Genomic DNA, 13,509 nt, shown 5'->3' with positions numbered 1-13,509 from the left:
AGTGTGTAGCCAACAGGGCCTTAATAAAGTGACTCACCGCAAACTGGGGTAGAAACGTGATTTGGGTGGAGGCACCCCCCAGGTCAAGGATCCCCACAGTCTCCTGGCCATGGTCATGCAGTTGACCTGTTAATGAGAGCAAGGTATGAGTACCCAGGCCACCCAGATACTCTGTCTGGAGGTTCTCCTCTGCTTTTGTGCACCAAAGGTATTTGTCACAACTGACTGCTCTCTGAGCCCAGAGGCTGCAGGCTAATGTAAACTCAAGGCCTTGCTGAAGCTGAGGCCTTGAAAGCAGATTATAAAATTAGCTTATCTCCCTAACCTCTTCTTTTTTAAAAAAAAGATATTTTTTTTTCAATTTAATTATGTGGGTTGTGGTTATATACACATGAGTGTGGCTGTCCAGAAGTTAGAGGCCTGGAGCTGAAATTACAGGTACCCAAGGGTCTTTGGAAAGAACAGTAAGCACTTTTAACTCCTGAGCCATTTCTCCAACCCAGCCCCCTCTTTTAAAGGAAGTGCAGCACTAGGGAGGCAGAAGCAGGCGGATCTCTGTGAGTTCAAGGCCAGCCAGCTCTACAAGAGTTAGTTCCAGGGGGCTGGAGAGATGGCTCAGAGGTTAAGAGCACTGACTGCTCTTCCAGAGGTCCTGAGTTCAATTCTGGCTCACGGCCATCTGTAATGAGATCTGGTGCCCTCTTCTGGCCAGCAAGCATACAGACAGACAGAACACTGTATACATAATAAGTAAATCTTTAAAAAAAAAAAAAAAAAAAAAGCTAGTTCCAGGACAGGCTCCAAAGCTACAGAAAAACCCTGTCTCAAAAAAACAAACAACAAATACAAAAAACAAAAACCCCAAAACAAAGAAAGAACAGTATAGGAAGAAAGAAGTAGACTTTACCCTCCTGGTAAAAATAAAACAAAAACTATAAAAGCCAGTTAAAGATAAATTTCAAGATGTATTTAATTTACCTGTTAGAAAGTTCACAGTAACCCAAGCTAATATGCCTAAAAGAAGAGAAAAACAAAAGATTCTAGATCATTTTCCTCTCCATTCTATTTCTCTCTAATTTTCATGTCTAGAGCATTGTCTCCTTGCCCCATCTCTCCCTATTTACTTAGCTCCTCTTTCTTTCATGCTGGATTCTTATTCCCAGTCCCTTTAACTGGATCTTCCATTGACTCCACCCGCTTTCCCCACAGGATGAATTTCAGCGTCTGTCCCACCTTCATCAGACCCATCCATGATGGTGACGCTGTCATCTGGGACCAGGAAAGGCGACTTCTTGAAGAGCTCCTCTACCTACGGAAAAGTGCAGAAAACCCAGGTTCCGCGAGGCAGTAAAACAAATGGTCAGTAGTGATCCCATTGGCTGAGTCCTCTGTGTCTTAGGAAACAGCTCTCTCTCATGCTCTCCCGAGATAAGACGATAGCAGCACTTACTCCTTTCCCCCAGGAAGCCAGAGCAGGAACTAGGCAAGGATATAATTTTCTTGAAAAAATATAAGCACATGGTATGGACTTCTTAAGAAACCATCTAGCTGGGCGGTGGTTACAAAGCTACAGAGAAACCCTGCCTCCAAAAACAAAAACAAACAAACAAAAAAGAAACCCATCTAAATTTATTACCAATTGGACATAGGGAAGAACATATATTTAACCCTTCCAACTGAATCAAGAGCCTATAATTTTTGTTAGCACCCTGACTAACTCTACCTGGTCGGGTGGTGAACGCTGATAAGCCTAGGAGCTGAGGCACTTTCCCTCTGCTGGACTGCTGCACAGCTAGGGCTTCTAGAGATTTAGGGGTCCTCACACCTGGCCTCATGGAGTCTTACTGAAGAGGTGTGAATGAAGGCCTTACACAAATGTTCCTGATTCTTCATAAGTATAGACCACTGATACATGCATTACGGCCTTAAAATGTTTTTAAAGTACATTTATGGATTTTTGTGTATGAGTGTGCACATATGTGTGCATTCATGTGGGCCTGTGCATGCCACAGTACATGTCTGGAGGGTAGAAGACAACTCTCAGGGGTCAGTTAGATCCTTCTACCATGAGAGTCTTGGAGACAAAACTTGGGTTATCAAGCATGGTGGCAAGCACCCCTAACCCTGAGTCACCTCACTGGCCTATAGTTTATTTTTACACTACTATTTTAGGTGAGGGACTCTCTAAATATAAATATAAAGGACTCTGTCTTCTCAGTGTGGGGTCACAGGTGCATACTCCCATGCCCGCCTTGTGTGGATGAGAGGAAGCAAGACTAAGGCCCTCATGCTTGCACTGTTTCCAGGCTGGTGCTTTAGAAATGGACAACAGATTATTTCTCCTTAGCTTAAAACATCCAGATAGCTTCCTTAAGAAAAAAACATAAACAAAAAAACAAGGCCAGGCTGGAGAGACAGCTCAGTTAAGAGCACTGACTGGTCTTTCAGAGGACTCAGGTTCAATTCCCAGCACCCACTGACAGCTCACAGCAGCCGTCTATAATGGGATCTGATGCCCTTTTAATACTGATATGATTACTTCCTGTCACCCTGCTTCCCTACTGCCTCCTGTCCTCTCAAGCCAGCCACAGGACTTCCTGGAAGCTGCTCCTGACTTCAGACTTTCCATCTGCTCTTTCTTTAGTCTGAAATAGTCTTCTTACAAGTGACTTGTATAATCCTTCATTCTCCTCAGATTTCTCACCAAATGAATTATGTCTAAGAGATTTGGCTAGAGAGATGGCTCGGCATATGAGAAAACACACTGCTCGAAGGGATCGTTGCTCTACTGAACACAATTATGCCCTACAGTATTCCCTATGTGCTTTACCCTTCTGTATCTTTCCACAGGATCTACGGAGCATGAAATACTCTGCAGTAACTGATTTAGTTGCTTATCTTCTGTCTTCCTAAAACTAAAATGTAAGCTCTATGCAGGCACTGACTGTATCCTTTTCATTCCTTATCTATATCTCCAGTAATTTCACTGTGCCCAAAACATGATTAAACACTCAGATGGTAGATAAATGAATGAATGAATGAGGATGAAGAATTGAGATCTTAGGGGCTGGAGAGATGGCTCGGAGGTTAAGAGCACTTGTTGCTCTCGCAGGGACCAGGTTCCATTCCATCACTCACACAGTGGTTCACAAACCTCTATTACTTCAGTTTCAAGGGATCTAACCACCTCTTCTCACCTCCATAGGAACAAGGCATGCTTTTGGTACACAGAAATGCATGCAAGTAAAATAAAATAAAAAATAAATCTAAAGAAAAAACTTTTCAATAAAAATTGGGATTTGAATTCCCACAGACATGCTTGCACAAGAACTTAAGCCCTACGGGCTGAGAGTCAAGAAAACCTGCTCACAGTGAGATCTTGTTAACGGCTTGCCTTAAACTAGGACAAGAACATGATTCAGGTGGAGGCACTTTGGGGGCAGAATCCCACTCTGCTGTGATTATTTTTAATTATAATGAGATTCTGCCTATATAAATGTTCTTTACAACATGAAATCTAATGTTTACTATATCTTGTAATATCTTTATTATATACATACAATAGAATATAAAGTTTAATAAAATTGTATTTAAATTTTTAAAAATATTCCCAACATTTTATGCTGAGAGAAAAAAAAAACAGACTTACAAAGCCAGAGACTATGAACTGTATAATGTTTAATTTTATGAAACATAAGAAGAAACAAAACTCATATACAGTGAGAGAATGCAAATCTGTGGTTGCCTGGTTTCAAGAGTAGTGAAAACAGACTAAAAAAGGGTACAAGACCTCTATTTGTCAAAACACCTTTATCTGAGTACTTTAAATGTACATTTACATTTTAATTTGTGTGTGCATATTTGCAGGTGTGTACACATCTGCGTGCACAGATGTATGCAGGGCAGAGGTCAATTTTGAGCTTTCTTTCTCAAGGTCTGTCACCTTCATTTCTGAGACAGGATTTCTCACTGGGACCTGGGTTATGCTGGTTGGCCAACAAGTCCCAGAAATCTCCTGTCTTCATTTCCGCAGCACTGAGATTTTAAATATGTGCCACCATGCCTGGTACTTTTAAAAAAAATATTTATTTATTTATTATGTATACAATAGTCTGTCTGTGTGTGTATGCCTGTACGCCAGAAGAGGGCACCAGACCCCATTACAGATGGTTGTGAGCCACTATTGGTTGCTGGGAATTGAACTCAGGACCTTTGGGAAGAGCAGGCAATGCTCTTAACCTCTGAGCCATCTCTCCAGCCCCCAGGCCTGGTACTTTTATGGATGTGCTGGGGATCCAATGCTCAGACCCTAATAAGTAGACAGATTTCATTATATGTAATTTTTCTTCAGTAGAGTTTACTTAAAACCATGCCTATACTATACCTTTGGAAAATTCAAATAAATGATATCTTGGAGGGCAGGTGAGCTGGCTTAGTGGGTAAGGGTATTTGTCACCAAACCTCATTATCTGAGTTTGATCTCTAGAATTCACTTGATGGAAGGTGTGAATGAACTTTAAGTTGACCTCTGACCTCCATGCTGCACAGTGGCACATGTTGAGTTCACACACACACACACACACACACACACACACACACACACACAAACATTCAAAATAAACAAATAAATAAATGCAATAAAAATATCATGGAAGAAGTACTTTGAACTTTTAAGGAAAACCTCTTTAAGTTGAAGGGTAGTAATTTAAAATGTAAATGACCAGCTGACTATCCCAGTCACCACAATAACTGGGCAATGATGGGATACTAAAAGCAGTAGTCACTCCCGAGTACTTCTTAGAAGGAAAAAACAGAAACAAAACCCAGCATTATCCAAGATTCAGATTCAGAAATCACCTCGAAGAGCAGAGCTTGGGCTTTCTGTTCTGGCAGTAAACGCAGTCCAGCCGTTGCTTTCAGAACCACTGGGGTCCTTTTCCAATGACTTTTGGGGATTGAGTCTTTGGCCAAATCTAAGAGTTCTTGAACAGTCTCAGCACCCTTGAAAAGAGAATGGCACTAGTATTAGTGGTTAAAAGCATTAGCTTTCTTATAAGAACCCAGGTTTGATTCCCAGCACCCACATGGCAGCTAACGACTGTCTGATGCCCTCTTCTGTCCACCACAGGCAATGGTGCAGATAGGAAAAACACCCATACACAAAATGAAATGAAAAAAAAAAACCCTCTGTTTATTACGGGAAAATTTACTCTGATAACAAGCTACCCTTTGAGACAAAACTTCTTTAATTCTCCTGCTTCAGTCTTCCATATGCTGGCTGAGATGACAGGTATGAGCCAGCACACTCCTCCTCTTAGCAAACATAATGCAATCCTCCTTTCTAAATGTCAAATCCTCTTCTGCTAATGAAGTTGCTTTCAACAGTTCAGACCCTAGCACATTTGCCAATTACCTGCTGAACTAGCAAACACATTTCAGTTCTTTAAGCTCACACTGTTTTATTTATTTGTTTAAGACAAGGTCTCTCTGTGGCCCAGGCTGTCAAAACAAAACAATACATTTCACTATATAGCCTAAATTGGTCTCAAACTCTTAGTAATCTTCCTGCCTCAGACGACCAAATGCTGGGATTACAGGTATGAGCCACCACACCCGGCCAGGTTGGCAGCTAGCAAGCCCCATCAATCCTCCTGTCTCTGATCCCCATAGTGCTGTGGTGACAAGCAGTCAAGCACGGACATGTCACCTTTTTCCATGGGCTCTGGGGTCTGAGCTCAGCTCCTCACACTTGCACAGCAAGCACTCCTAACCACTGGGGCACCTGCCCCACTCCCCAGATCTATTTCTACCCTTTTTTCTACTCCTTGTGAGTCTGGGGTATACAGTTCAGAACCTCACTAAGAAGGAAAAATGGTCTCACATGCCCTCACTATTATTACTGAACAGCACGAGATTTACAACATGAGTTTAATGACAGGGGTGTTGTAGAGTTATCAAGAGACTGAAACAGTATGGGCACAATTTTAAGGCCTTCTAATGCCACTGAGTGTGTTCAAGGTCAACTGTGTCAACTTAGTGAGACGCTCACCCAAATACGAAGTAAAAGGTTTCTTGGACAGAGCTCAAGCACAGAGCACTCACTCTGGGCTTTCTCCTTAGCATATACAACATGGAAACAAACCCATCAATCATAACCCACCTGCTTGGGTTGATCTGCAAAAGCAGAAAGTCCTGGCTTCACAGACTCAAAAATCTCTCCTTCCAGAAAGGGAAGCTGTCCTGTTTTGTCCATGAAACAGAGAGGGGGTGGGGGTTACCAGATGTCAGACTACCTCAGATGCTAATCTCTAGACATTGCTGTATGATTTAGTAGATTAAAACAGTCTCCAGCTGAGCTGTGAGGAATGCTTTGCAGAATTGTTAGGAAGGAGACTACAGGGTGTTATGCAACCCTGACGGTCCCTCTGCTCTCTCTCTGGTGGGACTCCAGCTCTTATTCCTTCCCCCAACTCTCTCTTTCTTTTTCAAACTGTTAATAGACTTTGGAGACAGTTTCACTATGTAGCCCAGGCTGGCCTTGAGCTCCCTACACAACCTCAGCTGGCCTTGAATTATGGTTCTCCTGCCTGAGTTCCTGGGCTCTTTAGATAACCCAAGGGGGGGGGGGACCTGTCATTTCAGAGAAAGTTAGTATTCAAGGTCCCCTCAGTTCCCTTTCCAAGGATGGTAGTGAAAATTTATTGGGACACTTTCCCCCAGAATCACTGCCAGCATTCTCAATTTTCTGGACCTCTGGGGTATTAACCTTTAGAGAAGATGGACAAGTTACAGCTATACTTGGACAAAACTATCTATCTATCTATCCATCCATGAGACAATGCCTGTTGTGTGGCAGAGGATGACCGTATTCTCCTGCTTTCACCTCCATGCACTAGCATGCACAGTTTATGTGCTCTTGTGGATCAAGCTCAGTACTTCACGAAACTTAGGCAAATGCTCCCCATACTGAGCTACGTCCCTAGTTCATCCCACAAGTCTCTCTTGATTCCACATTAAACTAAACTATGTGTTCAATAATATCTCTGAAGAATGATATCCAACAGCTGGAAGGTTCTCTAATCCACACCACACCCAGCACATCTGTTTCTGGAAGAAGATGCTAAGGCATAGACACATGCAGACTGCAAAGGGCCCCAGCTGCACTTACCTGCTGTTTTCTGCACAAAAGTGTAAACATGAATTCGAGTTCCAGTGCTGCCTGCATCAAACATAATCCCATAAAAGGTGCTGGCACTGACATTAACGGGGCACATGGAAGACAAGAAGACACCCTCGAACCATGTCTGCTGTTCTCTGTAGAAGACAGTGCTGCTAACACAGGCTATCATCAGCATGAAAAAGACAGCGTCCCAAGAAGTGGCCATATTCTTCCCAAGATGTGGACCAGAGGCTTTGCTGCTGAAGCAGGGCTGTTCACACTCCTGTAGGGGCTTAGGGAACAAAGATACGCAGGTTAGTCAACTGGCTTTTATGGTTAATCTATTTTAATAAATAAATGAATAATTCATTATGGAAATCCTACAGATCTCCAAGGTGGTCCTTCTCTATTTCTCATAACCAGTACAACAAGCTGAACCAGGGCAACACGGGCTCTTAGGCCTTTCTACCAAAGAGTATCTGGTTCCAAGAGGAAACTGGGATTTAAAATATACTTTCCCACACTTTGTCTTGAATTGTAGGGTGGTTTTCACACACTCAAAGGCTGTCTTCTTCCCTGCTTCTATGGGTCGGCTTAACTTTCTTCTTTCCATTTTGAGAAATTTGCCTTTATATCACAAACATGTCTTCCTCCTCTTGGTTTTGACTGGCACTTAAGAAGCTCTTTGGGGGCTGGAGAGATGGCACTGCCTGCTCGTCCAGAGGTCCTGAGTTCAATTCCTAAATTCCTAGCAACCACATGGTGGCTCACAGCCATCTATAATAAGATCTGGTGCTCTCTTCTGGGATGCAGGCATACATGATATATAAATAAATCTTTAAAAAAGAAGTTTCATTCAACTGGGCCTGATGATACAGACCTGTAATCCCAGCTATTCATGAGGCTAAGGTTGGAAGGATCACAAGTTTGAGATCTACCTGGGCTGCAAAGTGAGTTTAAGGTCAGCTTGTTCAATTTAAGAAAGTTATTTCAAAATGGAACATTTTAAAGGGGGATGTAGGTCAATTAGAATGCTTGACTAGTATGCATAAACCCCCAAGTTTGATATTCTGCATCCCATGAACCAAGCATGGAAGTACAAGTTTGTCATCTCAGCGCTTGGGGAAAGTAGAGGCCAAGGGTCAGAATTTCAAATCATCCTTGCCTACTGCGTAGTTTAAATAGGTGTGGCCCCCATAGACTCACGTGTTTGAATGTTTATCTGTAGGGAGTGGCACTATTCAGAGGTGTGGTCTTGTTGGAATCGGTGTAATCTTTTTGGAGGAAATGTGGACTTGGGCTTTGAGGTTTCCTATGCTCAAGCTACACCCAGTGACACAGTTTACAATTTGCACAGAAGAACTTGCTGGAAGCGCTAGGTTAGGGTTAAACCAGGTGTCAGTGCGTTCCTGTAATCTTAGCAAATTCAGGAGCTGGAAGTAGGAAGGTAGGAGTTCAAGGTCATCCTCAGTTAAGTAGTGCCTTTGAAACCAGCAGGTCGGTCAAAATTGAAGTCAGAGAGGCTGAGGCATATTGCTGTGAGTTTGAGGCTAGCCTGGTCTATACAGTGAGCTCTAGACCAGCCAGAGCTACATGGTGAGAACTAGTCTCAGAAAAAAAAAAAGAGTAATTCAAGGTCATCCTTAGCTACACACACATTGGATTTAAGTCTCACCAACAACAAAATTATAAAACATCTCTCCTTGTGTTTATGGACTTCCAAAAGCAGGTCACCAAACTGGACCTGTGATCAATATTGGCAGCGGCTTTCATGCACAACACTTTAAGGAAATAAATCAACATAAGTACAAACTCCTAACAAGACCCCCACACTTTACGATTCGGATCATGTGACTGTCATGAGAACTTAGAGTGAATAGGTAAATTTCTCGTGCATTGATATCTTTTGCCTGTATACAGGTCTGTGTATCATGTTTTTGCTCCATGGCCAGGGAGCCTGAATGGGAGTCAAATACCCTGGAACTGGAGTTACATAACAGTTGTTCACAGTCATGTGGATACTGAACATTGAACCTGGGTCCTCTGCAAGAGTAGCCTGTGCTCCTAACTACTGAGCAGCCTGGAACAGATTCCTGCAGCCTGTGAACGGATAAATTATGGTAGAGACATTCTATGTCTTGCTGGAAGTCAGAAAGCAAGTCGGTGGTGAAATGTGACCAGAAATCAGACGTTTTATCTTTCATTGTCTCTGATTTCAAACCCCTTATGGCAAATGTCTCTGTGTTCATGTGTTTTGCCAGGGTCTATGTAGCCCTAACTATCCTGGAACTCACTATGTAGACCAGGTTGTCCAAAAACCTACAGAGAGACCCACATGCCTCTGCCTCCCAAATACTGAGATCAAAGGTGTGCACCACCACACCTGGCCCTAGCAACTGTATTTTTAGTTCTTTTTTTAAAAATTTATTTTATTATGTATACAACACTCTGCCTCCATGTATGCCCGCATGCCGGAAGAAGGCACCAGATCTCAATACAGATGGTTGTGAGCCACCAGGTGGGAAGTGAACTCAGGACCTCTGGAAGAGCAGCCAGTGCTCTTAACCATGCTGAGCCATCTCTTCAGCCCCCACAACTGTATTTTTAAATGTGCCTTCAGAAGAGACAAACCCAGCAATGTGTTAGCTAACTATTTGTTTTGTTTTTAAAACATTCATGTATTTATTTATTTTGGGTGTGCCACAACACTTGATTGAGGGTCAGAGGACAACTTGAGGGAATCAGTTCTTTTTTTAAAAAAAAAAAATTATTTATTTATTTATTATGTATACAATATTTTTTCTGCATGTATGCCTGCAGGCCAGAAGAGGGCACCAGGCCTCATTACAGATGGTTGTGAGCCACCATGGGGTTGCTGGGAATTGAACTCAGAACCTTTGGAAGAGCAGGCAATGCTCTTAACCTCTGAGCCATCTCTCCAGCCCCTAACTATTTGTTTTGAATTTGTCCAAATGATGCTGGAAACCTAGCATAAAAGCAAGGAACACAACAGAGAGAACACAACTGTCAAGCCTGAGTCCTGGGTTTCAGTCCAGTGCTTGTATCCCCTGGGGAGTTACACAACCCTGACGAGTCCCTTAGCCTCCGAGGCTTCACTGCCTCCTCTGTGAAAGGGGGGTGAGAACAAGGGTTCTGTTTCTTCTATATGGTTTTCTGTTTTTAAATCACAAAATATTGTTTAAAGATTGATTATTTAATATGTTCTAATCTTTTCTGAGGTCTGATGTTGTGGGAAATGGGAAGAAACAATGAATTTGTTATTATTGTTATATTATTATCACTTACTATTATTACTGACATTTTCAAAATGTACAAGAGGCTTTTTTTCATCATAATGCATCGAAGCCATTAAAGGAAGTGTGAATGTTCTTGAAATATGTGATGAAACCTTCAGTAGCAGGGCTAGAGAGATGGCTCAGAAGTTAAGAGTATTACTGCTCTTACAGAAGCGCTGAGTTGGGTTCCCAGCACCCACACAGGGTAATTCACAACTGTCTATCCAGATCCTGGGGGATCTGATACTCTCATACAAGCACTCATCCAACACACACAATTAGAACAAAATAAATCTCATTTTAAAAAAAAAACCCAAACCTTCAGTAGTAGCATTCAGTGGAACAACGAAATCAATTCTACCTGGTTGTTTTAAACATTTATTCTTTCCTAGATGGACATTACATGAAAACCAAACCAAACAGGGCACTCTTCTTGGTGATTTCCAGCTGACCTACACTGTGAAGAGAGCTAGAGCCCTTGTGCTGGGGTTTCTCAGCCTCATCACAGATACTTGGGGCTGACGGCTCCTAGTCACAGGCTATTCCACGTATAGGAGGTTGTTTAGTGGCATCTCTGGCCTGTACTCACTAGATGTCTGTAGAAGGCTTCACTGCAACCCTCCCCAGTATATCAGCTGTGACAACTGGAAGTGACTCTGGACATCTCCAGCCATCTCTTGGCTGTTTGCTCCTGCTTTCCTGGTAGCAGTAAAAAATGCCACAGCTATCCTCTAACAGTTAAGTCTTGCTTAGTCGACTATTATGTATTTACTCCAAAATGTTCCGTTTCTGAACCTCTGCGTTGAGTCAATACTACTGGTTAATTCACAAGATCTGAAACCAAAGCCTACTTCCCAGGCTTTTTATCCCTAATAGAACACTTGGTACATACAGAGTACACAGAGTAGGGGTCCTTGATTATTCTCCTTTGTTAACCATCTGGGGTTTGTTTAGCCAAAACACTTCTCTCCCCAGAAACAACATATTACATAAAGTTAAGCAAATGAAAGTTTAAACTTGAGGTTTACAAATATTTAAAGGAGCTGTGGTTATAGAGCACACTGCGATGGGCAATGGCTACTGAAAAGCTACTGGAGCCCCGAGGCTCAATTTCCATCCTATGACTAAGAAGGAAAGCTATTATTTAGGGAAAAAACAAAACAGTGAGAATTGCTAATCTTTCAGAATCCCAAACAAAGGAAACTCCATCCCAGGAAAGCAATCACAGAAGGGGCACGTGCCTGGCCAGACTTGAAGTGAGTGGTACTCACTTCTTTTTTTTTTCTTTTGGTTTTTCGAAGACAGGGTTTCTCTGTAGCTTTGCAGCCTGTCCTGGAACTAGTTCTGTAGACCAGGCTGGGCTCGAACTCAGAGAGACCCGCCTGCCTCTGCCTCCCGAGTGCTGGGATTAAAGGCGTGCGCCACCCACCGCCCGGTCGACTTGTACTCACCTCTTAAAGCACTACCTTCGCTGGCTCTCCTTTTACAGCAAGCGGGCAGCTCATGAAGGTCAACTTAAATAGCTGAAAGCAGAAATATATTTTAGATATTCTTGTGTTTTGAGACAAAGTTGCTTTTTTTTTTTAAAAATGTAGTCTTAGCTGGGCTTGAACTCATAGAGATCAGCCTGCTTCTGCCTCTCAGTGCGATGATTAGCAGAATGCATCACCATGCCCAGCTGCTTTAGACTTTGTTCATCGGCTTTCTCACTCTGTCACTAAACTCCTTCCGGGGTCACTCGGATTTTCTGCATTACTGTAGTTTCCATAAACCTCTCCAGCAAACATTCATTGAGCAGACATCTGTTTTCTTCCAGAAGAGATTAAAAAGGGAAGAAACACACACTGGGTATCTGTTTTCATGGAGCTAGAAACTGCAGAGTCATACTTGTGTGAGAAGGTCAAGCAAAGGGTTTACAAGAAAGCGAGACGACACGAGATTCCCTCTGCCCTCGGCATCTGGCTTCTACACCTCTAAGACTGGCTATCTTGACATGGTATTAGAAGGGCTTTCGCTGTGGAGCTGACGGCGGCACTGCATTTCACAAGGCCTGCTTGCACGGCTTGCTCACTTTTTCAGTCTTTACTCACCTGCCACTTTCTCAGTGAAATCCTCCCTGCTTTCCTTTTTGAAAACTGCAACTCAGCTAACTACATGCTCTCTCTTTATTTTTCTTCACAGTGACTTCCTCCTCCCAACTCCCAGTCTACTCTATTTCCATGTTCCTCCTTTCTCCACTTCTATTTTCCATGTTCCTCCACCTACAGGGATTTTTGAGTTTTGCTTCTTATGTGTTTATGGCTAGAACAGTGATAATGCGCTGTAGGTGCTGGATAAACACCCCGAAGGGATCAAAGCAGACCTACTAGCTCAGACATAGGTCCGGATCATTTAGCACAGCATAGGAGCTTGACTTCTTTCCAAAGAATTAATCTCCCCACACCGGAGAACTTGATCCCAAGCTGCCAAGGACAGACTATTTTACATAGAAGTTTCACTTTGTCCAAATAAGTTAAGTTTTGTATGCTACACAAAACAATATAGATAGTTGTTTCCTTTTTAAAGACTGGGAAGAATACAATATTTTAAATCCACTCTTTTCAGAATTGTTTTCTCCAGTAATCTCTTGCTCATTCTCTTCTCCCCAACACAGGTAATGTGCGCCCGTCTCCTGTTACTGTCTTTTCAAAAGTAGTTTTCGGTTTGTTTCTGATGTCTTCCTATGTGGCTCAGGCTAGCCTCTAACTCAGATCCTGCTGCCTTCACCTCCTGAGCTCATCACAGTTTCTTTATAACCAGAGCAAACACTAGCCCTCCTGCCAGCCTCCCCTGAGCTTCAGTTTGCTTCTTCCTCATCTTCCATGCCCTCTAGACTACAGGAGACCACAATGCCCCATGAGGTACTCACCAGAGCCTGTCTGCCTGTTTGCTAGGAGTGTTGCGTTCACTGTGGATTGCTTTTGCTCTTTGCTCCTTGTTGAGCCCTTCTGAAACAAGCCTTGCTTCACACATGAGTCACCCTGTGCTACTTTGCAACTGTGTAGATTTTTGCCA

The 13,509-nt window shown here is 42.8% G+C and overlaps 1 protein-coding gene across 1 annotated transcript in view; it reads right to left on the bottom strand.

The window, feature by feature from the left end:
* Entpd5 (ectonucleoside triphosphate diphosphohydrolase 5) overlaps positions 1–13,509 on the bottom strand; it is a 26,688-nt gene extending 13,179 nt beyond the window's left edge. Inside the window, exons 1-8 of the mRNA XM_048449149.3 lie at positions 13,364–13,509; positions 11,907–11,978; positions 7,169–7,451; positions 6,161–6,240; positions 4,858–5,001; positions 1,234–1,309; positions 979–1,014; positions 38–126 (exon numbers count right to left, since the gene is read on the bottom strand). Of these exons, the coding sequence (XP_048305106.1) occupies positions 38–126; positions 979–1,014; positions 1,234–1,309; positions 4,858–5,001; positions 6,161–6,240; positions 7,169–7,385 (642 nt within the window). The 5' untranslated portion in view covers positions 7,386–7,451; positions 11,907–11,978; positions 13,364–13,509. The remainder of the gene's footprint in view (positions 1–37; positions 127–978; positions 1,015–1,233; positions 1,310–4,857; positions 5,002–6,160; positions 6,241–7,168; positions 7,452–11,906; positions 11,979–13,363) is intronic.

Source organism: Myodes glareolus, chromosome 11 (genome assembly GCF_982192425.1).
Source record: "Myodes glareolus chromosome 11, mMyoGla1.1, whole genome shotgun sequence".
Taxonomy (NCBI): Eukaryota; Metazoa; Chordata; class Mammalia; order Rodentia; family Cricetidae; genus Myodes; species Myodes glareolus.
This window is presented reverse-complemented; position numbering and strand designations above follow the sequence as displayed.